The sequence below is a fragment of the Kogia breviceps genome, chromosome 15, assembly GCF_026419965.1.
Source record: "Kogia breviceps isolate mKogBre1 chromosome 15, mKogBre1 haplotype 1, whole genome shotgun sequence".
Lineage (NCBI taxonomy): Eukaryota > Metazoa > Chordata > Mammalia > Artiodactyla > Physeteridae > Kogia > Kogia breviceps.
This window is the reverse complement of record NC_081324.1, coordinates 88,921,463-88,944,559: the sequence shown is the minus strand read 5'-3', so window position 1 is coordinate 88,944,559 and position 23,097 is coordinate 88,921,463. Positions and strand designations below refer to the sequence as shown.

Sequence of the window (23,097 nt, the reverse complement as noted above, 5' to 3'; positions counted from 1 at the left end):
CCCGACCCCTGCCTGCGGGCAGGAGGCTCGTTTCCCTGAGCTGGGCCTCAGCTTGTCCATCTGTGAAATGGGTGTCGTGACCCTGGGGTCATGGGGTCGTCAAGGAGGCGCTGGGCAGGAGGGTGTTGGTGACCACTGCACGGGCCTTCCTGGAGGCCCCCCCACCCCAGAGCGCAGGTGGTCTGGGGCCAGGGCTGCAGAGCCCCTCGAGGCCCCGTAGGACGCCCACGCTCGGACGGCCTGGGCGCGTCAGGGAGCCGAGCCTGAGCCATTACAAAGCAGGAAGAGATCGTGTTTGTCTGAAAGGCGCGCGTCACAAGGGAAGCCCACCACGGCCCCAGCTTGGGGGCCCGCCCGTGGAGGCGGCTGCCCCGGTCGAGGCAGCCGGCGGGCCCGCTGGGACCAGGCGAGGAAGCCCCACGGGCGGGCGGCAGCACCAGGGGCGGCCCTGCGGCGGGTGATGGGGAGGGGGTGCCCGTGGGCCTCCGGGATGCCCTTGCCAGGGCCTGCGGACCTGAGCTCACGCCCCCAGCCCCGCCTACCCCTGGCTCCTCGGTCAATCTCCGCGAGATTCAGTCACTCGCTCGCTGAAAGGACGGCTCCCGGCCCCGGCCCGGCCGGGACGTGACGCAATCTCCCCAGGGGCAGAGGGCAGGCTGGCCCGGCGGGCGCTCCCCCTGCATCCGCGCCCGGGGAGCAGCGCCCTCTGCTGGCCGAGCCGGGGAGGCCGCAGCCGGTGGCCTCGGCCCGGGGGCTGGTGGCGCCGTCCCACCCCCCCACCTGCAAGGCGGGGTCCGCTCTGCAGGGACGCTTGGCTCAGGCGCTGGAGGGGCGGGCATCAGTCCTTGCACTTTGTGGCTCTGGGCCGTGGCCCCATCTGTCCTGTCGCAGGCCAGCTCCGAATGTCACAGCGCCAGGGCCCGCGCCGCCGTCCACAGGAAGCTCAGCAGCGCGGCCAGCAGTGGGCCCGCGGCCCGCGGTGCTGGGGCGGCGATGGAGGTGCAGGAGCAGACCTCGTAGGCGTCCTCTGAGCGGCTGTGGTCGCGCTGCCCCGGCCGGGCGTCTGCGCCCTCGGGGTCAGCGGGCGGGTCTCTGCAGACCAGCCAGTCCCGGGCCGTGGACTGCGGGTACCCGGGCGCCACCTCCAGCTCGCCGTCCAGCACCTTCCAGTACTCCTTGCCGCGGAAGAAGTAGGCGGCACCTGGGGGAGAAGAGGGCGGGCAGCTGAGCCCCGGCCGCTGCAGCACGCGGGATTCGGTCTAGACGGCAGGAGGACGGGATGCAGAGAGCTGCGGGGCCAGTAGGAAGGACGGACGTAGACTGTCTCAGGTGAGAGAGTCTTGGTCTCAGCCTCCGGGGAGCCCATCTGTGGGCACTCAGAGCATTACAGGCCTGGGAAAGCTCAAGCAGCCGCCTGGAGGCAGGGGGATGGATGAGATGACCTCTGCTTTTTCCCTACTATTTATCTACTGAGGGCCTACTATGTGCCAGGCTGTTCTAGGTACTGGGGACATGGCTTTGCAAATAGAACAAACGAAACTTCCCGTATGGGTGGAGCTGCCCCTGTGGGGGTGCTGTACTTCTCACTGCAGCCAGGGGGCGCTGCAATGACGTTTGGGCGGAGGCCTGAAGCCGGTGGGGAAAGTGTTGGGGGGAACGCAGGGCAGGTGCAAAGGCCCTGGTGTGTGTGTGTGTGTGTGTGTGTGTGAGAGCGCAGGAGGCGAGGCTGCTATGGCTGGAGGGGTGACGGGGGCGAGGAAGGGACCCTGAGAGGTGAACAAGCGCCAGAGGGGGCGACCCAGGGGACCCTCCGGGGGCGGATGGTGTCTGTGGTGGTGGGGGGCGGGGCAGACGCACGCATCTGCCCCTGGATCCCGGCTCCCCAGGTGTGGAGGCTGAGGCTGCCCCGGACTCGCCCTCCGCCCGGCGCCTGGCTCACCATCGGACCAGCGCATGGCATCGTCGAGCGTGCTGGGGATGCCCCTCCAGGGGGGGCTCTGGGCGGGGTGGCCGGGGTCCATGCGCCGTGTGTGCTCATCGTAGCGCCAGTACAGCTGGTCCTTAAAGAAATAAGTCTTGTCATTGTGGGCCCAGGAGAAGGCAGCATCGACGCCGCCCGGCGGGAGGCCGAAGTCCGAGATGGGCCGCGGGTATCCTTCCTCTACGTTATTGTCCTTAAACACCCAGTATCTGTCTCCTGGGGGCGAGAGAAAGAGCCGTGGGCCGGGGCTCGCCCAGCCCGCCGGGCGGGGGCCCCAGCCCTTGCTCCTCCCGCGGACGGACACCCCGATGCGCAGTGCCCACGGCGTAACTCCCAGGATTCACTGCGCGCCGGCTGTGCCCCCAGCAGGGGTCCCACACGTGCCAGCAGCCTGGGGGCGCAGGGCCAGATGAGGCGGCCACGTCACAGACAGGGGGCGAGACTCCCCCCCCACCCCGAGAAGCCACTCTGGTCAGCGGGGCCTTGTCCACTCCTGCTGTGAGGCGGGCGGAGCGTGTTCACGGGCAAAGCAGGAAGGGCGCTGGGTCGAGGCCCACGGGACCTGCATGTGTGCAGCCTCGTCGGATGACACAGAGGCAGAGGTTTAGAAATCACCACGAACTTCAAATCCGCATGTAAAGCCTTTGGAAAGTGGTGTGATTAACATCCTCGTTGGGTATATCCTTGACTTTGTGCTCTGGAAACGTCCTTAGCTGCTCTGCCACGGAAGCGTGGGAATTAAATTTGGGGATGTGTTGTCACGTCCCCCACTCCCACCCGGGTTTAGCCACAAATCAACCCTGTTACTTAGAAAACAAATGAGGGAATTCCCTGGCGGTCCAGTGGTTAGGACTCTGTGCTTTCACCCTGCAAGCTGCAAGGTGCGGCCAACAAAACAAAACAAAACAAAACAATGAAAAAAGAAACAAATGAAAGAAATGAAAACAGAAGATGTAAATGAAAAAGAAGCAAAACGTTAACAAACTCTTTGGCTGGACAAAGGACCGGAATAGACATTTCTCCAAGGAAGATATTCAAATGGTCAGTAAGCACACGAGAAGATGCTCAACATCACTAGTCATCAGGGAGATGCATGTCAAACCATAATGAGATACCACCTCACAGCCACTGGGATTGGCACGATCAAACCCGCCCCCAGGAAACAGCAAGCGTGGGCGAGGACGGGGGAACTGGGTACCACTGGAGGGAATGTAAGACGGGAGCAGCTGCTGTGGAAGAGTCTGGCAGTTCCTCAAAAAATTAAACACAGAAATAGCACAGGATCCAGTAACCCCACCCCTGGGTATATACACAAAGGAATTGAAAACAAGTTCTGCAAGAGCTATCTGTACCCCCATGTCCACAGCAGCATTATTCACAATAGCTAAGAGGTGGAAGCAAGCCAAGTATCCATCGACAGATGATAAAATGTGGTCCATCCGTACCATGGAACAATACTCAGCCTTAAAAAAGGAAGGGAATTCTGACACCTGCTACAACGTGGAGGAACCTGGAGGACGTTATGCTCAGTGAAATAAGCCAGTCACAAAAGGACAAATCCCGTGTGGTTCCACGATATGAGGTCCCTAGAGCAGACAAATCCGTGGAGACAGAAAGCAGGCTGGTGGGTGCCGGGGGTTGGAGGAGGGGGATGGGGCGCTAGAGTTTCATGGGGACAGAGTTTCAACTTTACAAGATGGAAAAGCTCTAGAGATGGACGGTGGTGATGGTTGCATACCGTGTGAAAGTACTTAATGCCCCCGAACTCTACACTTAAAGATGGTTAAGATGGTAACTTTTACATTGTCTGTGTGTGTGTGTGTGTGTTTTCACCACAATTAACAATAATTTCTAGAAAATCGTCTGTCAGAGACTAGCAACAGCCGAAGGGAATGATGGCGCCGCTGCAGACAGGGGGCCCCGTGCGGTCACAACAAGGGGCGCTGTGAGGCTTTCCTCTGAGTGGGCACACACGTGGGGTGGCGCTGCCAGGGCAGCCGACGCTGCCAGGCAAGTGCACAGGCCCCAAGTGCCCGCACGGTCTCATACTTCAAGTCTGGAGCTGTGGTTTCTCGTGGGGGTCTCCCGATTTTTAAATGGTAAGAAATAATCCGAGTTACTTAGAAGATGCCACACAGGTCCCCCCACCATGACTGTGGCTGGCCCTTGACATCCAGCCTGGGAGACGGTGGTTCCACCGTCAGGGGCCGCGTCAGGGTGAGTGTGGAGGGGTCGGGCCCAGGCACCACACAAGGGAGGCCAGGCTGGAGAGCCCGGGTCAGGGCAGCAGGGTGGCTTCGCTCTGGGGAGCTACAGACCCCGCACCCCCCAAACACAGCTGCACGTACATACGGCAGTGCGTGAGACTGAGGAAGGCTCACAGCCTCCGAAGCGCCCACAGAACTGGCAGGGCTCAGTCTCCTGCTGCAGGCGGGGCACCTTGCCTTCTCCCCCAAGAGACAGCATGCTCCCCAAGGGCAGGAAGCACCACCCCAGCCCAGCCCGGAAGCGGGGCTGTTGAGGGTGAAGTGACACCCCTCCAACAGTGGACCTGTCACCCTGGACTGAGATGGGAGAGCGGTTTCCCCCTGCTCTTAGACTAAATCCAGCTCCTTCCCACAGCCCCTCGGCATCGACCTGCACTTCCCACCCCCGCCTCCTCACCCTTCACTCTGATCCAGTCTCATCACCCTCTTCCAGGTTCTTGCAGTCAGCAAGACTGTTCCTGCCTCAGGGCCTTTGCACTGGCAGCCCCCTCCGCCTGGTATGCTGTTCCCTCAGGTCTATCTGAAATCAACTCCCTCATTACTTACAGGTGCTTATTGTGCGTCCCCCGCCCCAGAACGAGGGCAGGGATTTTCATGTCTTGCCCACTGTGTGCCTGCAGGGCCTACCACAGTGCAGAGCACATAGCAGGTGCTCAATAACTAAAAATCGGTTGAGTGCACAAATGAATGTGACACCCTCCGCTCTGAGCTCTGGACCCACAGAGCAAAGCACAGGACGGGCCTCCTGCGTGGACGCGAGCTTTGGGGGTCCTGGGGAGTGTGGGCTGCGGCCCCCGGTCAGCGATGCCCGGCAGGCACCGAGATGGGCGGGGCTCCCACCTTTGAAGAAGACGATCTTGTGATCACTGGTGCGCTCGTACACGGCATCCACGCTGTCCAGGTGCAGCGGCAGGCCCCGCCAGAAGCGGTGCACCTGCGCCGGCTGCAGCGACACCAGGTGCCGGTCCCGGGTCAGCCGCCAGAAGTACTTGCCTGGGGGGGGACACAGGGGGTGGGGCTGCAGGTGGCCGGCCTGGGGCCCAGAGTGGGGTCTGCTCTTCCGTCTGCCGGCCGCTGGACCCCGAGGGGTTACCTTTGAAGAAGAAGGCCTCTCCTCGGATCTGGGCCACCGCGTCAAAGTGGGCGCTGCATCTGTGGGGCACGTCCTTCCTGGGTCTGGGGGCAGAGAGAGGGCTGGGCTGGGAGGCAGCCCCACTCCGAGCCTCCCCGGGGAGCTGGGCTGGGCAAGGCCACGGGGACAGGCATCCCCGAAGGACCCTGCACGCCCGCGTCGCCGCCCGCAGGCCCAGCGACCCCAGCAGTTTAGTCAAGAGAGCAAAGCAGGCGAAACAGGCCCACGCTCTCCGTGCCGGCTGGAAGATGGATCACTGAGCGCGCGCCAGGGAGCGCTCTCAACGCCGCCAGCAAAGCGTCGAGGAGCCGGCTGGGCACTTCCTACAGCAACGCTGAGCGCGCGCGCCGGCTCCCCGATCCTGAGTCGGGAGCTCTGTGCACGGCCAGGCCTCACAGCAACATCACGTGTGACCACAAAAGGTCAGGAACTTCAATGCCCTCCGATCCAGGACTTAAAAACAGGGCAGGGCACACGCGCACCACAGTGCAGCTCAGCTCCGAGACCCGGGCGTCTTCACAGACACAGGGGCCTCCACGGGCCCCGGGGCCAGAGCTGAGGCACAGAGCAGCACAGGAGACGTCCCACTGGGTTCACGCGTGTACGTCTACACGCTTGGCTTTCTGCACACGTGCGGAATCTCTCCGGAAGGACACGCACACGCACAAAGGTTTGCCGCAGGGAGGGGGCTGGCAGCTAACTTTTCACTGTGAGCGCTTTCTGCGCCTCTGGAATCGTGTACTGCTGGCAGGTGTTACTTATTCAATAAATAAGTGCAATGAAGAACAATAAAAAGAGAAGTTACAGCAACATCTGTTGACCTCGCTGGAAATTCACCGCATACGGCTGAGTGAGAAAAGCATAAAAACATCCCACATTTGGAAAACCAAACCTCAAAACAAAACAAACCACGGAAGCCTAAACACGCAGATTTCCGTTTGTATTTTTGAGTTTAGTGTTTTGCGTGAGCGTGAAGGTGTCAAGGAGGCAGGCCAGGCTGTGAGGGCGAAGGTGGGAGGGGTGGACGGGGACGCCCCCCTGCAGATTCTGTGGCACTTGTTCCTCTGGGGAATGGCGGGGAGAGCAGGCAGGCTCTGACTGCTTTCGGCACAGGGCCCGACGAATCCAAGGCTGGGCCTTAAAAGGCGGACGCTGCTGCGTGGCCTCCAGCTCTGCCAGCCCTCCGGACGCTCCCTCGAGACAGCTACTCTAGGAATCCAGCCTCCGGCGCGGGACACAGATGGTGCCCAGCTGAGCCCCGCCTTCGAGCCAGCCCAGCGCAGGCACCAGACCTGAGTCCAGATGCCCCCAGACGATTCCAGCCCCCAGCACATGTTCCCAGCACTGTGGAGCCGACCCCGACCCCCGACGGCGCCCCGTCCGCGTTCCTGACCCACAGAACCCACGAGCCTAACGATACAGTGGTGGTTTCATGCCACGAGGCAGGGCTGCTTGTTACGCAGCCGCCGATGACTGACTGGGACGGAGGGTGAGAGGAAATCGCACGTTGCAAAGTCAAGGCCTCTGCACGGCCCTGGGCTGGGGTGAGCGGGGGTCCCCTCCACTGCCTGTCCATAAGAAAAGACACTAACTGTCACTCAGGGCTCAGCCGGCCCGGAAGAGCCACGAGCTCAGGGCTTGGAGCCGCCGCTGGGGGCCGTGCTGGCTGCAGAGTGGAGACAAGGGGCCCACGGCTTACGGGGTGCTAGAGCCATCATCGGGGGGCTCCGGCAGGAGGGGTGGCTCCTCGGGCTCTGGGGGGTCCAGCTGTGCCGTCGGGGACACGGACTCCCGCACGCCTGTGGAGACAAGGAGGCTGCGTCGGGCCCAGCACACCCGCCTCCCCGCAGGCCCCACCACCCCTCCCGGAGCCACCAGGATGGAGCCGGGGCCATCGGGCGGGTGGCACTGCGTCCTGACCGAGCCGAGCGCCGGGCTGCGGCGGTGAGCAGGACCGGGGAGGCTCCCGTCCCCGGAGCCAGAGCATCGTGATGCGCGAGCAGAAAGCACAGGTGCCCCACTGACTTAAAGGAGTGTTTACCGCCCCCCCGTCCCACCCCAGCTCCACTCCTGGGTACAGACCCAAAATAACAGAAAACAGGTGTTCAAACAAAGGGCTGTTCGTGAATGTGCACAGCAGCATTATTCGTGATGTGGCCAAAAGGTGGAAACCGCCCAAACGTCCAGCGGCGGAAGAATGGATACATAAAACTATTCAGTTGTCAGAGGGAATGAATTACTGATGCCTCCTGTGACGGCGATGACCCTGCAGAGCACACGCTAAGTGGAGGCGGCCAGGCGCGAAAGGCCGCGCGCTGTGTGACTCCGTTGACGTGCAACGTCCAGAAGAGGCAAATCCAGGGAGACAGAAAAGTGACGAGTGTTGGCCGGGGGCTGGGGAGTGGATGGCAAGTGACTGCTAATGGGTGAGGTGGGACGCGGGGGGGGGGGCGGGGGGGGCGGGATGAGAACGTTCTGGAAGTGCAGAGAAACAGCGGTTGAGCAACATCGTGAATGTACCAAATGTCATGGAATAATTGGCTGTAAAAGGGTGAAAATCGTAAATTTTACTACAATAAAAAGCATCCACAGATGTCAGAGGGTGGTAAGCGCTGGGGCAACGGGGAAGCGGGGGGGTGCGGGGGTCCAGGCGGAGGGGAGAGGCTGGCCTCCGAGGGGAGGCCCTCGATCCCAGGCTCTTAGAGGACTGCTCCGGCCGCTGTGGGGAGGGGCGGACTGGCGCGGGGCTCTCGGGAGACCAGCGTGGAGAAGGGGTGTCACTGGGGGAGGGTTCGTCCCCCACACCTTTTGCTCTCGCAGCTCCCGGGACAGACCCCCTTCTGCCACGCGGCCTGACATGTCCCCAGCAGAAGGGGCCCCGGGGCCGGCCCGGGCAGTCCTGGCCCAGCGCTCCCATCTCCCAGTGGGGACGCGGTTCCCACTTCACGGGCTGTACGTGCTTTGCGCGGGCCCTGGGTCGCCATCAATGTCAGCTCTCACAGCCTGAAACCGGCTGGGGATTGCATGCAGGATCCTGCCCAGGGCTCTGAGGTGAGCTCCGTGGAGAGGGCAGCAGGGCCCCAGGTCCTAGGGACCCCTGGTGACACAACGCACCTGCTCATTCGTTCCACACCCACCGCGGGGCAGCCAGCATGCGCCAGGAGGTCCCAGAAGCCGGGCGCACAGCGAACAACACAGAACCAGCCCTCTTCCGTGGGGTTCTGTGCTCTGGGGGTCCCCGGCATGGCTGTCCCCATCCCCGGGTGACCCGTGACAGCTCTGGGGGGAAGACTCACCGTACAGCTGCCAGACGCGCACCCTGTCCTCGTAGGGGAGCCCGTAGCGCAGCGGGTCACCCACCGGGCCCTGGTAGTACGGCTGCATGATGGAGCGTGTGGCCGCCACGTGGCTCAGCCCGATGGCGTGGCCAAACTCGTGGACAGCCACTGCGAACAGGTCCATGCCGTGGGCATCTGGGGACACAGGAGCCGGTGAGCCCAGGGAGGCCCCGCCAGCTCCCGCTGGGCCACGGTGACGGGACCCGTGGGGTGGGGTGAGATGAGTCCACCGAGCTGGTTACAGAGGAGGCCCCGGGCCTGGACAGACGGGTCCTGTGGAACCACCAGGGCTTGTCTGCTTCCTAGGAGGCCCTCGTGGAGTTCACAGGGGCCTCTCGGGCCCGGGGGGTCCCTTGGTCCCCCTCACCTCCCACGTGCCCCTCACAGTAAAGTTGGCAAACTATTCTGTACAGGCCTTGCTGGCCATCAGGACCCCAAGTTACAGGGGTCACTGTAAGCTCCCTCAACCCCACAGCACTGAATAGATTCTCCAGGCCCCATAGGACGGGCCTGGGCTCCCATCAAGGCATAAAACCCACAGGTTCTACGGGGCCACTTCTGGCTCCTCCAGCTGGGATGGGCTCTCCAGCCTGGGATACAGACTCACCCCGCAAGGCCCCCGTCTCCCCCGCCCGTACCCACAGCCTGTGCCACGCGGCTCTGCCCCTCCTCCCGCCTTGAAGCTAGGGGCCTGCGGCTCCTTTGACCAACGGGACTTAGCAGAAGTGATGGCGAGCCCAGGCCTGCAGAGGCCTTACAAGCTCGCACTCCCTCTTGGGAGCTGGACCAGGGTGAGGACAAGCCTGGCTCACGGAGTCACGTCCCAGGCCTGCGAGCCCAGCCCGGGTCCGCCAGGTGGGTGGCCCGTGCCAGAGACGGCTGGTGAGGTCAGCCTGCAGGAGGACGCAGAATTGTCCTCCTGCGCTGGACAGGTGCCCACGGCTCTGGGCAGGGGAGCCGTGGCGGTTTTCTCTTCCTGGGGGGTTCTGTCGGGGGCTGGGGGTCCTGCGGGGTCCCCGGGGCCACCCCAGCCCGGACGCACCCGAGGAGCGGAACGTCCAGGCCTCGTCAGCGTCAAAGTGGGTGTCCCCTGCGGTGTGGCGGTCGCCCGGGAAGAAGGCGTGGGCCACCGCGCCGCCGGGGCCGTCGAAGGGGTAGCGGTCGTTGTGGTCAGCGGTGGAGAAGTCGATCTGGATGTCGGCGGCGCTGCCGGCCACCTCGTGGAAGTTCAGGGGCGTGAGGTCGCTCCAGACTTTGAGCGCGTAGTGCATGAGCGCGCGCACCGTGTCGCGGCCCAGGGCCGAGTCCCGCGGGAACGTGCGGACCCTGCGGCAGGCGGGGTCAGAGCCGGGTCGGTCGCGGGGACAGGCCCGGCGCCCCCGCCCCAGGCTGGAGTGCGCCCCCTGGAACAACCTGCCCCGGGGCCCGTATTTGGAAATGGGGTTTGCAGACGAAACTGGGTCGAGGATGGAGAGGGTTCATCCCGGAAGAGGGTGGCCCCTAAATCCAGTGAGTGTCCTTACAACAGACAGAAGGGGACACAGACATGGAAGGAGGACACATGAAGATGGAAGCGGGGCTCAGAGCCACGGGCCCAGGGCTGCTGGCAGCATCTGGACGGGGGCCGGGCCGGATCCTCCCTCACAGCCTCCAAGCGACCTGCGACCCCTGGATCTCGGATTTCTGGCCTCCAGAAGCGAGAGGATAAATTCCTGTCTCTTAAGCCCCAACTGCGGGTGCTCGTTTTGGTCCCCCCCCCACACCCAGAGGCCTGGAAGGGCCAGGCCAGGTGGCGCCCCGCCCGCCCACCTCCAGGACAGGTTCCTCTTGCTCCACTTGGTCGGGACCGGAGCCTGGCGCCTCCTTCGAGCCGGGGCTGCAGCCGGGAGGTCAGGGAGGGAACAGCGCGGGGTTCTCATCAGCGCCAGGGTGGCCTCATCTGCAGGGCGGACGGGCGGGCGGGGCTCAGGAGCCAGGCCCAGCGCGCGCTCACCCCCAGCCTGCGATTCCCAGCAGCTCCCCGAGAGCTGGCACCCAGCTCCAGTCCCGTCCCCCTCGCTCCCTGCACCAGCTCTGGGGGATGAGGCCCAGGCCTCCAGCTATGTTGGGCCCCCCTGCCAGGGGTACGTCCACAGACGGGGATGCGGGGCTTTCAAAGCATTTGCTAACGTGCGCAGTCGGAGGGGGCGTGGCCCCACCTCGGACCCAACGATCCCTGCGTTTCACGGGACACGCACCCGACCGTTTCTGTGTGAGACACACGAGTCTACTCCTGAGAGGCCCGGGGAAAGACATGTTTTGATCGGCTGGCCCTTCGAAGAGTCTTTACAAAATTGGAATTTGTGGCCAAAATGTAAAAAGTGGGGTGTTCACATAACCCCCCCAGATTTCTGGTTTCTCTTGGAAAGCGGGCAGTTTCAACAGCACAGGCCTGGCACCCCGATGGGGCGACTCAACTGGGGTGTGGGCGGCCAGACCCCACTCCGACAGCTGGCCTGCCTGGCCCGCGGCATGGGGTTTGAGACCCCACTGAAAGTGTGGAAAGGGGGTCTGGGTGCGGCCGGTACACACTCACCCCCTGTTGTGCCCGCGGCCGGGGGACAGGGAGGGGATGGCCGAGGGCTCCCATGCGGCGGGACTCCTCCCTCCCACCCCAGGACAGCAGGGCAGGCTGGAGGGGGCAGTTAGGAGGAACTGGGCTCAGCTCACCCATCTCCCACTGCACCCTGAGAACTGACCCAGGACGCCAGTGGCCTCCAGGCCTCCGAACTGCTGCATGGCCACGATGGCCTTGGACAGCTCCTCTGGCGTCTGCAGCTGCCCCGTTTCCGGGTTTGCTGGGGGCAGGTAGCCGAACCTGCTCAGCCACTCCTGCGGGCAGAGAGTACAGTGAGGGGTGGAAGGGGGGACCAGCCCCACAGAAGAGCCGCCTGCCTGGGGCCATCACTGCGGGGAGGGGCAGGCCTCTCCTAGCCCTGATCAACACTCCAGCCCCTGCCCAGTAGCCCACAGGGTGTCTCATGCTCCTTCCTTGCCTAAGTGTGTTAATAAACTTGATGCCCCTTAGATGGGTGGGCTTGAGCAGTGCACAACCTGTGCGACTGCTCACGGCAGCCTGCCCCACCTCACTTCTCCTGAGGCAGCAAAATGCCCAGGAGACACTTAGGAAAGTGAAATTTTTAAAAGGTTATTTAACATCGTGAGTGCCAAATTCAGGCCCTGAGCTGGCTTGTGAGGCAGCAGTTTAGGACCCAAGGTCTGAAACCCACGCTGAGAAGGGCAATTGGCTCAGAATCTGGTCGTAGGAATCTGGTTACGAGCTGCATGTGCACAGTAGTTAAGAGCCCAGACTCTGGAGCGAGGCTGCCTGGGTGCAAATCCCACCCAGCCCCCTCCTCACCGTGCAACTGAGGCAAGTCACACCCCCTCTGGGCTGTTTCCTCGCCTGTGGATGTGAGGACATTAAGAGTTAGAACGTGGAAATGCTCACATCAGCCCCGACACAGGTACCCTCCATATAAAGTGCGTGTTGTCAGCGCACAGCTCTGATGCAAAGTACCCCAGTGGGGGTCCTCTGAGTCAAACAGGAAGCAGGAATGGGGGGCGACCCTTCATACCACGGACACACATAGAACCCCTTTACCATCTGGGGGGGGCCCAGGGGACAGGGAGGCACCAATGCCATCCATGGGGACCTCCTGGGGGGCTTCTGTTTCTTCAACTGCCACACGGCACTCATGCCCACTTCCCAAGCAGTGTGACAGTCCCATAAAAAGCACTCAGCTGGGCTTCCCTGGCGGCGCAGTGGTTGAGAATCCGCCTGCCAATGCAGGGGACATGGGTTCGAGCCCTGGTCCGGGAAGATCCCACATGCCGCAGAGCAACTAAGCCCATGCGCCACAACTACTGAGCCTGCGCTCTAGAGCCCGGGAGCCACACCTACTGAGCCCCCGTACCACAACTACTGAAGCCCACACGCCTAGAGCCCGTCCATGCTCTGCAACGAGAGGCCACTGCAGTGAGAGGCCCGCGTACCGCAGCAAAGAGTAGCCCCCCTCGCTACAACTAGAGAAAGCCCGCGCGCAGCAACAAAGACCCAACGCAGCCCCCCACCCCAAAAAATGTCCTAAAGGATTAAAAAAAATAAAAAGCACTCAGCCATATAGACGCAATGCTGGGGGTGGGCTCATCAGCCAGCTTTGGGACGACCCACAGGTGGGTGGAAGGCAGGGTTTTGGAGATTCTCTGAGCTCCACCCCCTCCCAGACCAGGCTTTGAGAAATGCACTGCCTTGCAGGTCTATTTTTTTTTTTTGGTGGACATTTAAAAAATCCTCCATTCATTTATGCTACCTGCCGGGCCCCCAGAAGCTTGCGAGTTTGCAGCCCCTGCCTGAGGACTCCCCGCCCCGGGGATCTGCGCCCACAGGGGGCCCAGAGGGTGCTCAGCGGGAAGGTGTCTATCGTCCTGGAATTCCCAGGGAACGCAGCTGACGGGGGCGGGGCTCGATGATTTGCATATAATTTGCATACACCTGCAGCAGACTAGCTGGATTCTCTCCTTGCCAGGCAACACTGAGTCCTCGCTGGGGTTCTCTCTGTTCCTTTACCTCCTCCCCAACTCCTGAAGGAAGCCCCCAGGATGCGCAGAACTGGGGGACCCGGGAGACCCCCCCTCAGGTCTGGGGGTCCCTCTTAGACCCAGGCAGGAGAGTGAACAGCAACCAAGGGGGCGCTCCCAGTGGACACCCCCGAGTGACATCCTGTGCTCAGACGAGGGGAGCACGAGGGCCGGACAGGCTCACCCCGACCCTGGGCTCTGCCCTCTGTGGTACTGAGGCCTCTGCCACCCCTGAGCACCCTTCTCTTCGGAGGACCACCCCTCACACCACTTCAAACATATTTAAATGCATCCTGTCAGCCGTCCACAGGATTTACTGAGTCCCCTGGCTAATCAGTGTCTGGGCCTGGAAGTGCCCAAGAGAGCATTCCGGCTTACAGCTGTGTATCTGCGTCCACTTTGCTGTACTGACAGAAACTAACACGACATTGTAAATCAACTACACTCCAATAAAAATTATTTTCAAAAATGTCTATTCGTGGCTACACACTTTGGGGGAAAGTTTTACATATGCTTTAAGGTTCTGATTCTGCCGTTTTCTTTCTGAAAGTCAGGAAACACACACACACACACACACACACACACACATTTTGCAGCTCTTTGTTAAGGCTGCAGGACTGAGCTACAGAGCCTGGAGGCGCCCAGAACCGCGACGAACCCCTCTGGAGGTTCCACAGACCGTACGCGATGCTGGGTGAGGATGCCGTCTCCACTCTCCTTGCCAGGCAAGTGCCTTTCCCCACCCAGGCCAGCCGCTTTGGGTGGGCAGGGGCTGAGGCACCCTGGGAGGAGCACCCATCTCCCGGCTGTCCCCTTCTAGGCTGGGGTAACAGCTGGGCGTCTGATCATAGCAGACCCCTGCTCCGAGCCCTCGTGGGGCTCCACGGGGTCCACAGAGGAGCTGCTCCCTCTGGTGCCGGGCAGCCTGGCCAGAAGGCCACGCACATTTTGGGGCTTCAGGCCTCAAGAGCACTTCAGGGGGTTTGAAAATGTTTGCTAACATTGAAAAGCAGGAGGTTTCAGCTACAGGTCTGAGAGGCTGGCTCTGTGTCCACTTGCAGAACAAGGGCAGCGCTGAGGGCCCGTGCTGGCCTGGGACAAGCGCTGCTCTGACCACGGTCGGCAGCTGCTGGCGCCTGCCGGGCCCTGGGCGCTGCCGCTTGCAGCCCCTGCCGCGTGCAAGAGCACAAGAATGTGGGACCAGATCTGAGGGGCTGGCGGGAGGGAGGGGTTCCCTCCCCCCTCTCCCCGCAGGCCTGGGCTCAGACAGCCCACCTGCCCCCGGCGCAGCTCCCTCCCCCATCACAAAGCCAGTCCCCTCTCTTCACACCCCTGGCCCACCTCCTCCCCGGGGCCCCCCCGTGGTGTGGGCTTCTGTGTCGGGGCAGCTCGCTGGGGGAAACCCTCTTTCCCCTCGGGAGGCGTCTGACAAAAGGACGAGCCCCTGGTGGGTTTGCTGGGGGGATGCTGCTGGCAGCCACGGGCCCTCAGGTGATGCGTGGATCAGGGGGGCCTGACGAGCCCATGGGGACCCTAGCCCAGCCCTGAGCCGTCCTGTTCTGCCTTCGGTGGAAACACAAGTGTCCCCAACAAGAAGCCCCCATGCCTGCTGGGAAGGAACGGTCAGCCCTTGAGCCCTGGGAGGGAGGGGCGGCTCAGGCAGCCCCTTCCTCTCTCTCCTCTCTCCCTCTCGCCCTCCCTGCCAGCACATCCCACTCTTCAGGGGAGACAAGCAAACTCCCAAAGGGCCGGGGTTTCATTTTTTGTCCTGGTAGTATGTACACGTTGGAACATCACAGGGGAACCAGGCTGAGAACCCGTCCTCAGGGCCGGGGTCCTTGCATGGGGCAAAGGCTGACAAAAGCCCCGCCTCGCTGCCCCTGGAACCCATGCAGCCCCGACCCCTGCACCCACCACAGTGGTGCCTGCATCAGGACGGCCCCTGGGGTGGGGGCCCAGATCTCTCGCCCCCTCAGGTGTCCCCAGTCCTGCCCCTTGCCCCCCAATACCCTACAGAGCCTGAGGGTCGCCTGGGCCAGCCCCCTCCTGTGCTCCACCACTGGTCCTCCCTTCACTGTCACCACGGCGACCGTGTCTCCAGGGCAACGAGGCTGTGTGGGCGGAGGGTGAACTTTCCAGAAGGCTGAGGGGAGGGGGGGGAGGCGGGGAGCGAGGGGCTGCCCCACCTTGGAGAATCCCTAACAGCCAAGGACATGCTCTCACCCTCCTCCCCGCAAGGATCCCTGTGAGCTGAGCCATTACTGCAGATGGGGAAACTGAGGCCCAGAGAGGTGGGTGTCCTGCCCAAGGCACTGGCAGGAAGTGGGGCGCCAGCCCCTCCCGCAAACGCAGTCACCTACCATCCCTCCCGTGGCTTTCCCATCCCCCCCGCCCAGCCACCGCCTGGTCTTGTTTTTCTCTGTGTCGTTCATCGCTGGCTGACACAACGCGCATCTGTTCACAGCGTCAGCGACGTTGAACGCACACACCACAAAACTCCCTCCCGACCTCGGCAAAGCCACAGGCAGGTGGGCATCGCGCGCGGAGCGGCCTCGCATTCACGCCTTGAGCGGCCCCTCGGCCCAGCAGGTCGGCGTCAAGCGCAGGCGCCTGCGCGGCCTCGGCGCCGGCTCCCAGGGGCGCAGCAGAGCGACCTTCCGCGGCCGGTGGACCTGGACCGGCGGGCGAGGGGAGGCCGCGCTGCGACGTGCTTTACGGCGCCGGTAAACAGGAAGTGCTCGCCGTGTGCACCGCCCCGCAGCTCCTTCCCACAGCCCCAGGCCTGGCCACTGCTGTCCCCACTTACAGGTGGGGACACGGGGGCTCGCCGGACGTGCTGGCGGTGGAGCAGGACCGGAGCGAAGCCAGCCGGGACCCCGGGACGCCTGTCGGCTCGCCGATGCCCCGTGGGGGGCCTGCGTCCGGCCGGGACGGCGGGGATGGACGGCTGAACTGTCGGCGCCCCCCTTCGCCCTCCGCCTCTAACTGGACTCGGCCGGCCTCGTTTGCAGGGGGTGTGGAGAGCGGGTGTCGTTAGCCCCACGGCACAGTTGAGGAAATGGAGGCCCAGGGCAGTGCAGACAGCGTCACAGCACTGGGGGAGCGGAGGTGGGCGGGCAGTGGCTTTAGAGCACCCACCCCCAGACCCAAATAATAACGGAGCCTTCAGCACCCACCGCGTGCCGCCGGCTCTGCACCTTCACCCACTCATTCCTCAGCACCCACCAGGGCGGTGTCACCATCACCTCCACGTGCAGCTGCGGAAATGGCTCGCGGTCACAGGGCGCAGCTCTGGCTCAAGTCTGTGTCTGACCCGCTTGGCCGTCCGGGCGCTAAAGACCCAGAGAGAAAGGAGTTGGTGGCCCCCCCGGCAGGGTGGGTCTTCCTCCAGGGGCTGCTGGCATTTGGGATGACCCCTTGCCCCAGCATCTTCCCCAGCGGGATGCTCCCAGAACCCCCTCTGAGGGTCCACCCATCCCTCCGACACCCTCACCGAGGGATCCGTGTGCCAGGTGCCGGGGGCACGGGGAAGATCTGGGGAGACACCGTCCCGCTGTCTACCCGGGAGGGACACTCTCGCGCGGAAAACCAAAGATAAACACGTGATAAGGATCACAGATGATGAATGATAAGCGATCCTAATGGCCAACGATTACTCACAGCACCCACAGCGGAAAGCTGTGACAACAGGCTCTGTGGGGTTCAGTTCACGCTTGGCACACGGTAGGCGCTCAGTAGAGAACTACTGAAATGACCTTATAGGTGGGTGCTATTATTATGACCATTTTACAGATGAGGAAACTGAGGTGCAGAGAGGTCAGGACACTTGCCCATGGTCACACAGCCAGACAGAGCAGAGTTGGCAGGGGAACCCAGGCTACCTGGCTTCAGGGCCTATTCCCAGGACCGCTGTGCTATGAGGGGAAGTGAGACAGGGTGGAGGAGCTCCTTAAATGGGTGCTCGGAGGGGGGGTGGCGCCCGAAGGATGAGAAGGAGCTGGCCAGAGGATGAGCCCAGGTGAGAATTCATGGCAGTAGGAACAGCTAGTGCAAAGGCCCTGTGGCAGGAACCAGCCTTGGAAGTTCAGGGAGCAGAAAGGAACTGGTAGGACTGGGCTACAGAGGGAAGAGAGGATGGAGGAGTGGGCAGGCGGGCCAGGTAAAGGGGGGAAGTGGGTTCCGCATCCTGCCCAGGCCACTGTCCATCCCTCCTGAGAGCTGGACACTGCCTGGGAGGGACACAGCAGGCTGTCGGCTAGCGTGTGACAGACGCACCCATCACCCCTCCCGTGCTCAGCATAGGCCCTGCACCCAGAGCACCTCACTGGAAGCTCCGAGCCACCATTAACTGAGAGGCAAAAACCACATGCACGCAAAGCGCCCTCGGAAACCCCCAGGAAGGCACGGCATCAGGGAGGACCCTGGTGAGCCCTCAAGCCCTTGTTCCTGTTCCCACAGCCCCTCCTCAGAACACGAAGGCAGCTTACTTCCTGCAGATGCTGTGGTGAGACATTCAGGGCCATCAGCCAGGGAACATCCCCACTGCCCCGTTCTCATGGCCCCACTTTACAGACGAGGAGACTGAGGCCCAACACTCAGATCCCAGGCTGTGAGCAGCAGCCTGGGATCCACGCCCAGAGGCTGGTCCCAGAGCCCCTTGAAAGAGCAACGACATTTCCTCAGCTGCCAGGCTGGTCGCCAGCCTGTTTAGTCAGCACCCACAGTCCCAGGGCCCAGACCACAGGCGGCCAGTGCGGCCCTGCCCACGCCACAGGCCCCCGAGAAAGCACCACAAAGACTTCTCAGTCATCCAGACGCCCGAGGCCATGAGTGTCTGGGAAATGAGCGCACTTGTTGACCACGTGCCTCCAGGGTCGCGGAGGGGCCCAGCTGGGTCCTAGGACCGTCACATTTAAATTCAAGCTCGGGGAGGGGAACTGGGTGCCGAGGCTCCCCTCTTGCCGGCTCAGTGAGACCATCCCTGGTCCCCTTGGTTGGGCTCCCTGCCTGCAGCCGAGAAGGAGGTTCCTGGCCCCAAGCCAGGTCTGCTACGGGTCCGGAGCGCACGGAGGTGCCAGAGGCTTGCTGGGGTGCTGGCACTGAGGAGCGGGGACCCAGAGGCGACTGGCTGAGGCCAGGGTGACCGTCCCCCCCCGCCACCCCCTTCCCTACCCCCTGGAGGGGGAATGTGCTCGCAGGAGCTCCAGCCCCTGCCCAGCCCCCTGGGCTGCTGAGGGCCCTGCTTTTTCCCGGCCACACCCTCACATACTCTCAGCCACAAACCACTGTCACCGTCTGGGTGTCAGAGATCAAAAGACCTGCCAACACGCGTGGTACGAGGTACAAGAGCTCACAGACTTTGTTGCTGGGATAGAAACCTGAGAACAAACTTTAGAGGACGGTGGCAAATCTGCCAACATACGTGCATACCTGTCACCTGGGCTCCCCCAGGGCTGGGTCCCTCACATGCTCACGTCGCAGTAACTGGGCGTCCTGGCAGCTCCTGGCTATGGCGAACTATTAGGAACAGCCTGCACGTCCGTGTGGGGGTCTGGCTAATGGATGTGACATCTGTGCAGTGACATGCGATGGGTGGAAAGAAAACCAGGAGGACCTAGACGTTCCAACATGGACCGTTCTCCAGGATAGACTGGGAAGTGAAAACAGCAGGGCACACAGCAGTGGACGGCAGGTCGTCATCCACAGAAATAAGGGACCGAGGTCTCCATGCCCTTTTACGCTCCCAGACAAGCTCTGGAAGGATCCTCAGGAAATGAGGGAGACAACGGCCCCTGCAGACCCTTCTGTACGGCCTGAATATTTTGCTCTGGGTATTACCTACTCGGAAATAAAGTAATGAAAACGGGCCCAGAAGGGCTTGCGGCTCAGTCGACTACCCCAGGAGGGCATGGGGCTCTTTTGTCCCGCTCGCCGAGGCCTGAAAGCCCACCGCTGGACCGGCGCGGCCGGCCTCAATCCGGTGCTTTGTTCTCCTCCGAGGCTCGGGCGGGCTGGGCTGGGGAGCCCCTCCCGGGGAGAGCCGGCGCACAAGAGACCCGCTGGGCACGGCTCTGTCTGGCAGAAGCTGGGTCACACTTACAAAGGGGCCCTTCTCGTCACTGGCAGTCCTAGACCTGAATATCCAGAGTCAGTGGGCCCCTGGGGGCAGCCTGCAGAGCGGGGTGGAGAGGAGTCCTCCCTCCTCCCGGCAAATCCCTGCTGCTCTCCCAGCCTTCCTGCACCTCCGGGCCTGACGCGCTGAGGTGTCATTCCCCCGAAGGCCACCAGAGACCGCCCTCGGCCCACAAGTCGGGGGCAGGAAGCAGGACGGTTTCTCTCACTCAGGCTGGAGGGGCCCTGGCCTTCCCTGGGTCGGGGGGGTCTCTCTGGGCAGGGGCAGCATCCTCTGCTCTCCGTGCACCGGGTCGGATACCAGGGCCCTGCTGCCTCTGGGGTTCCAGGCTGGGGAGCCACGCCCCCTGCCCAGTGCCCCGGGTGCTGGGGAACCCAGGGGAGCAGGGAGAGGAGGAGGCATGGCGGTGCAAGCCAGGAGGCGGAGTGTGTACCTGACCCGCTTCCTCTGGGTGTGCGGCGGGAAACTTCAGAACAGCGCTGCGCGAGATACGCGAACTTGGCTGGGCCGGGAGCTCCACGTCCTGACTGTGCGGGCCCGACCCCCAGGAACCCTCCCGTGGGGCCCCTCACAGCTGGAAGGTGGGAGCCTGGTTCGACTACCACCCAGCCCACACCTAGAGACTTGATGCCCTCCGAGCGTGCGCCCCAGGAGGGGGTCCAGGACACCCCAGGGCCCGGAGGAGGTGGGCAAAGGCACCCCGATTTCAGAGCCGTTTGGCTGGGACGAATTGGTGCTGGGGACCCTCGGGCGTCTGGATGCAGACAGCAGGGACTGTGGTTGCTCCCCCCCAGGCGGCTGCATGGGTTGCGGCAGCTGGGCGGGGGTGGCCGAGTCCTGCCAGCCACGGGGCTGCGGATGCCGCCCAAACGCCCGCACTGGCCTGAAAGCCACCTGGAGCTCGAGAATGCCGCTGGCCTGGGAGAGGAGCCTATCAGCACCTTTAGGAGACTGCCGGGGGCCGGGGGCGGGGCAGGGAGCCAAGGTCCCCGGCCCTGTCCCTTCATCGGTGCAAGTGAGGGCAACTGCAGGGGCGGAAGCCTCACGAGGAATCTGCTTAATCCACCGCCCTGCTCTCGCCCTCGCCTGGCCTCCCGGGGCCTGGGGCTGGTGAGAGCCATAAAGTCTGATCTAAATCTTCCAGGTCCCGAAGAGGAGGCTCCAAGCCTGGCGGGTTGAACGGGGGAGGGGTTGTGGGAAGAAGCCACTGCGCAGTCCCCCAGTATGGTTTCCAAGCCAGTGGGACAGCTGATCCTGAGGGAGGGGCGCAGGAGAAGGCGGGACGGCTACATCCGAGCCTGGGAATGGGAGGGGGATTCCACCAGGCTCAGGACAGGGACAAGGGTGGCAAGGCAGGGCTGGCCACCCTGAGGGTGGAAGGGGACAGGGACTAGGGCCAAGATCCATGCCCAGTGGGGGGCTGGGAGGCCGGCTCCCTTGCTCCCCAACACCTTCAACATCCTCAACGGAGCAAACTCGAAACCACCGACTTTCCGGGGCGCCCACACTCAGCAGCCCTGTCTGTTTCTCGGTTGCGGGCGCGCGCCCCTCCCCCCGCCACTCCCACTGGGAACGCACTCGGGACCGCCCTGCTCCGGGCGGCTGCGACTGCTGTCCCACCCGCCTCAGGGGCCCCTTTGGGGCTGCACGGATCCGGGAACGGGGCTGGGGCCAGGTGAGCCCCCAACCTCCGCGGGCTTCGGCCGACTGCGGCGGGCTCCGAGCGCGCGGAGCCCGGGAGAGGGACCCGCCGCCTCTTTCCCAGACCCGGGTGCGCGCGCGTAAGATACTCAGCCTGTGACCCAGCCTCAGCCTTCCTGCCCAGGAAATGGGCGCAGGGCGTCCGAGTTCCCGCAGGCACCGAGGCGCCCCCATGGGGTCGCCCCGGCCCGCGGGAGCCCCACTCCCGGCCGCGCACTCACCACTCCCAGGCCGAGGTCCTCGGCGCGGGGCGCGGGTGCGGCGCAGCCCCCGCGGGCGGCCAGCGCGAGCAGAAGCAGCGGCAGCGGCGGGCCGGGCCCCGGGGCGGCGCGGCGCCGCATCGCGCTCCTTGGGCGGACGGCGCGGCGGTGGCGGTCCCTGCGCCCGCGCCCGGCTGCCTGCCCGACCGAGCCCCGCGCCACCTCCCAGCGGCGGGGCGGGGCATGCTAATGTATGCTAATGAACGCCACCGGCGCTCCCTGCCCCCGCCTTAAAGGGCCCGCGCCCCTTGGAGGATGCTCAGACCTCACCCACGCCCCGCCCGGCGAGTCCACACGGGGACCTTGGCTGCGGCGGCCCGAAGGAAGACACTTCTTGAGTGTCCCCAGACGGCCCCGGGGCGGCGGAGGCATGCAGGCGGGGGCACCGTCCGGGGCTCTGTGCCGGCCGCCGGGGAACGGACCCCGCCTCCCGCCCGACCGTGCGTACGCGGACACCGCGCCAAGCACGGTTTCACGGTCAGGGCTGGGGACCCGGAGCGGCAGCCGCAGCGCGCCGGGCGGACGCTTGGGGGAGCCTTTGCACCGTGGTAGAAAGGAGGTGGGGTCGGGTGGCGGTTGAGGAGGGAGAGTGGGAGGGGTCGGGATAGGGGCGGGAGCAGGGAGGGGCTGGGGGCGTGGGAGGAGCCGGGCTGCAGCGGCGCTGGGGGTGGGAGCTCGGGAGGGACTGCGGCAGGGGGTGGGGTGAGAGGCCAAGAGGGGCGCGGGCGGCGGCCCTGACTCTGGTGGGGTCTGGGCGCAGCTGGGAGTCAGCGAGGGCCGTGGGTCTGTGGTCGCTGTGGGTTTGGGGAGGAGAATGTTAATAGGTGACGTCTGTTGGGAGGTCAGTGCGTGCCCGGCACAAGCTCAGAGCCTGCCATATATAATCGTTCACTTCTCACAGCATCTTTCGTGATAGAAACTATCATTCCCATTTTTCAAATGAGGAAACTGAGGCCCAGAGAAATTAAATAACTTGTGGGAGGTCACAGAGCCAAAGGATCCTGGGCAGGGCATTCAGATGCAAATACCCCTACACCTTAGTTCTGTTTCTTCAACTGCTCCCCTCCCCGACCCCTTCACGCCTCCCCTTCCCCCCATCACAGCTGGTGCTATCAAGATTGAGGTCCCATTCTACAGACAGGGAAACTGAGGCCCAGTCTGAGGGGAGTGGTGGCCCCTCCACCCAGGTGAGGGCTGGGTTTTCGGGCAGAGCCTCCTCTCCACTGTCCTCCCGTGGCTGGGGGGTCTTGCTCATCCTACCCTGTTACTCTCCAAGCCTCAGTGGCCTGTTCTGGAGCATGGAGATTCTGCACCTGCTGAGAAGACCGTTATATTGACCCGCTGAGATCACTTGCAGTGAAGACCCTGCATACGATGACCGTTCACAGGCATATCCCCCAACTTTGCTCAAGGGCTACTGGCAAAAACCTAGCTCAGACTGGCTCTGCTCAGGGAAAGGAAATTTATGGGCTCATTAAACTAGGCCATCTCAGAGCAGGCTGACGTCAGGCAAGGCTGGATCAAGTTGCACAAGGACATGCTCAGAATACGGTTTCTCTCTCCATCTCTGTGTTGGCTTCATCCTCAGGCGAGATCTCTCCAAATGGCAGCAAAGACAGAGCGGGCAGCTGCACCCGACGTTCTTCCAGTTTAGCAAACCCGGCC

The 23,097-nt window shown here is 63.4% G+C and overlaps 1 protein-coding gene across 4 annotated transcripts; it reads right to left on the bottom strand.

Moving 5' to 3' along the window:
* Positions 1 to 271: 271 nt before the first annotated feature.
* On the bottom strand, positions 272 to 21,477 carry MMP17 (matrix metallopeptidase 17). 4 transcript variants are annotated; one of them, XM_059040024.2, is made up of 10 exons: positions 21,394 to 21,477; positions 11,457 to 11,589; positions 10,528 to 10,657; positions 9,761 to 10,044; positions 8,677 to 8,853; positions 7,080 to 7,179; positions 5,342 to 5,424; positions 5,089 to 5,241; positions 1,940 to 2,197; positions 272 to 1,201 (listed from the first exon to the last, which is right to left on the bottom strand). In XM_059040024.2, exons 2-10 carry the CDS (start codon positions 11,494 to 11,496, stop codon positions 906 to 908), a joined length of 1,521 nt encoding a protein of 506 aa, XP_058896007.2. In that variant the 5' UTR covers positions 11,497 to 11,589; positions 21,394 to 21,477; the 3' UTR covers positions 272 to 905. The 4 variants fall into 4 exon arrangements, with proteins under 4 accessions (XP_058896007.2, XP_066870633.1, XP_066870631.1 ...); XM_067014532.1 differs by lacking the exon at positions 21,394 to 21,477 and adding an exon at positions 16,584 to 18,502; XM_067014530.1 differs by lacking the exon at positions 21,394 to 21,477 and adding an exon at positions 16,515 to 16,533.
* Positions 21,478 to 23,097: the final 1,620 nt, after the last annotated feature.

Bases quoted from the DNA above. Each gene is read 5' to 3' on its own strand.
- MMP17 (XM_067014531.1), bottom strand. From the start codon at position 12,181: ATGTCCTCACATCCACAGGCGAGGAAACAGCCCAGAGGGGGTGTGACT. The intron at 5,425-7,079 runs GTAAGCCGTGGG...CTCTGCCCCCAG, and splicing joins GATGATGGCTCTAGCACCCC to ACCCAGGAAGGACGTGCCCC. The intron at 1,202-1,939 runs GTGAGCCAGGCG...CTTCTCCCCCAG, and splicing joins TGCCATGCGCTGGTCCGATG to GTGCCGCCTACTTCTTCCGC.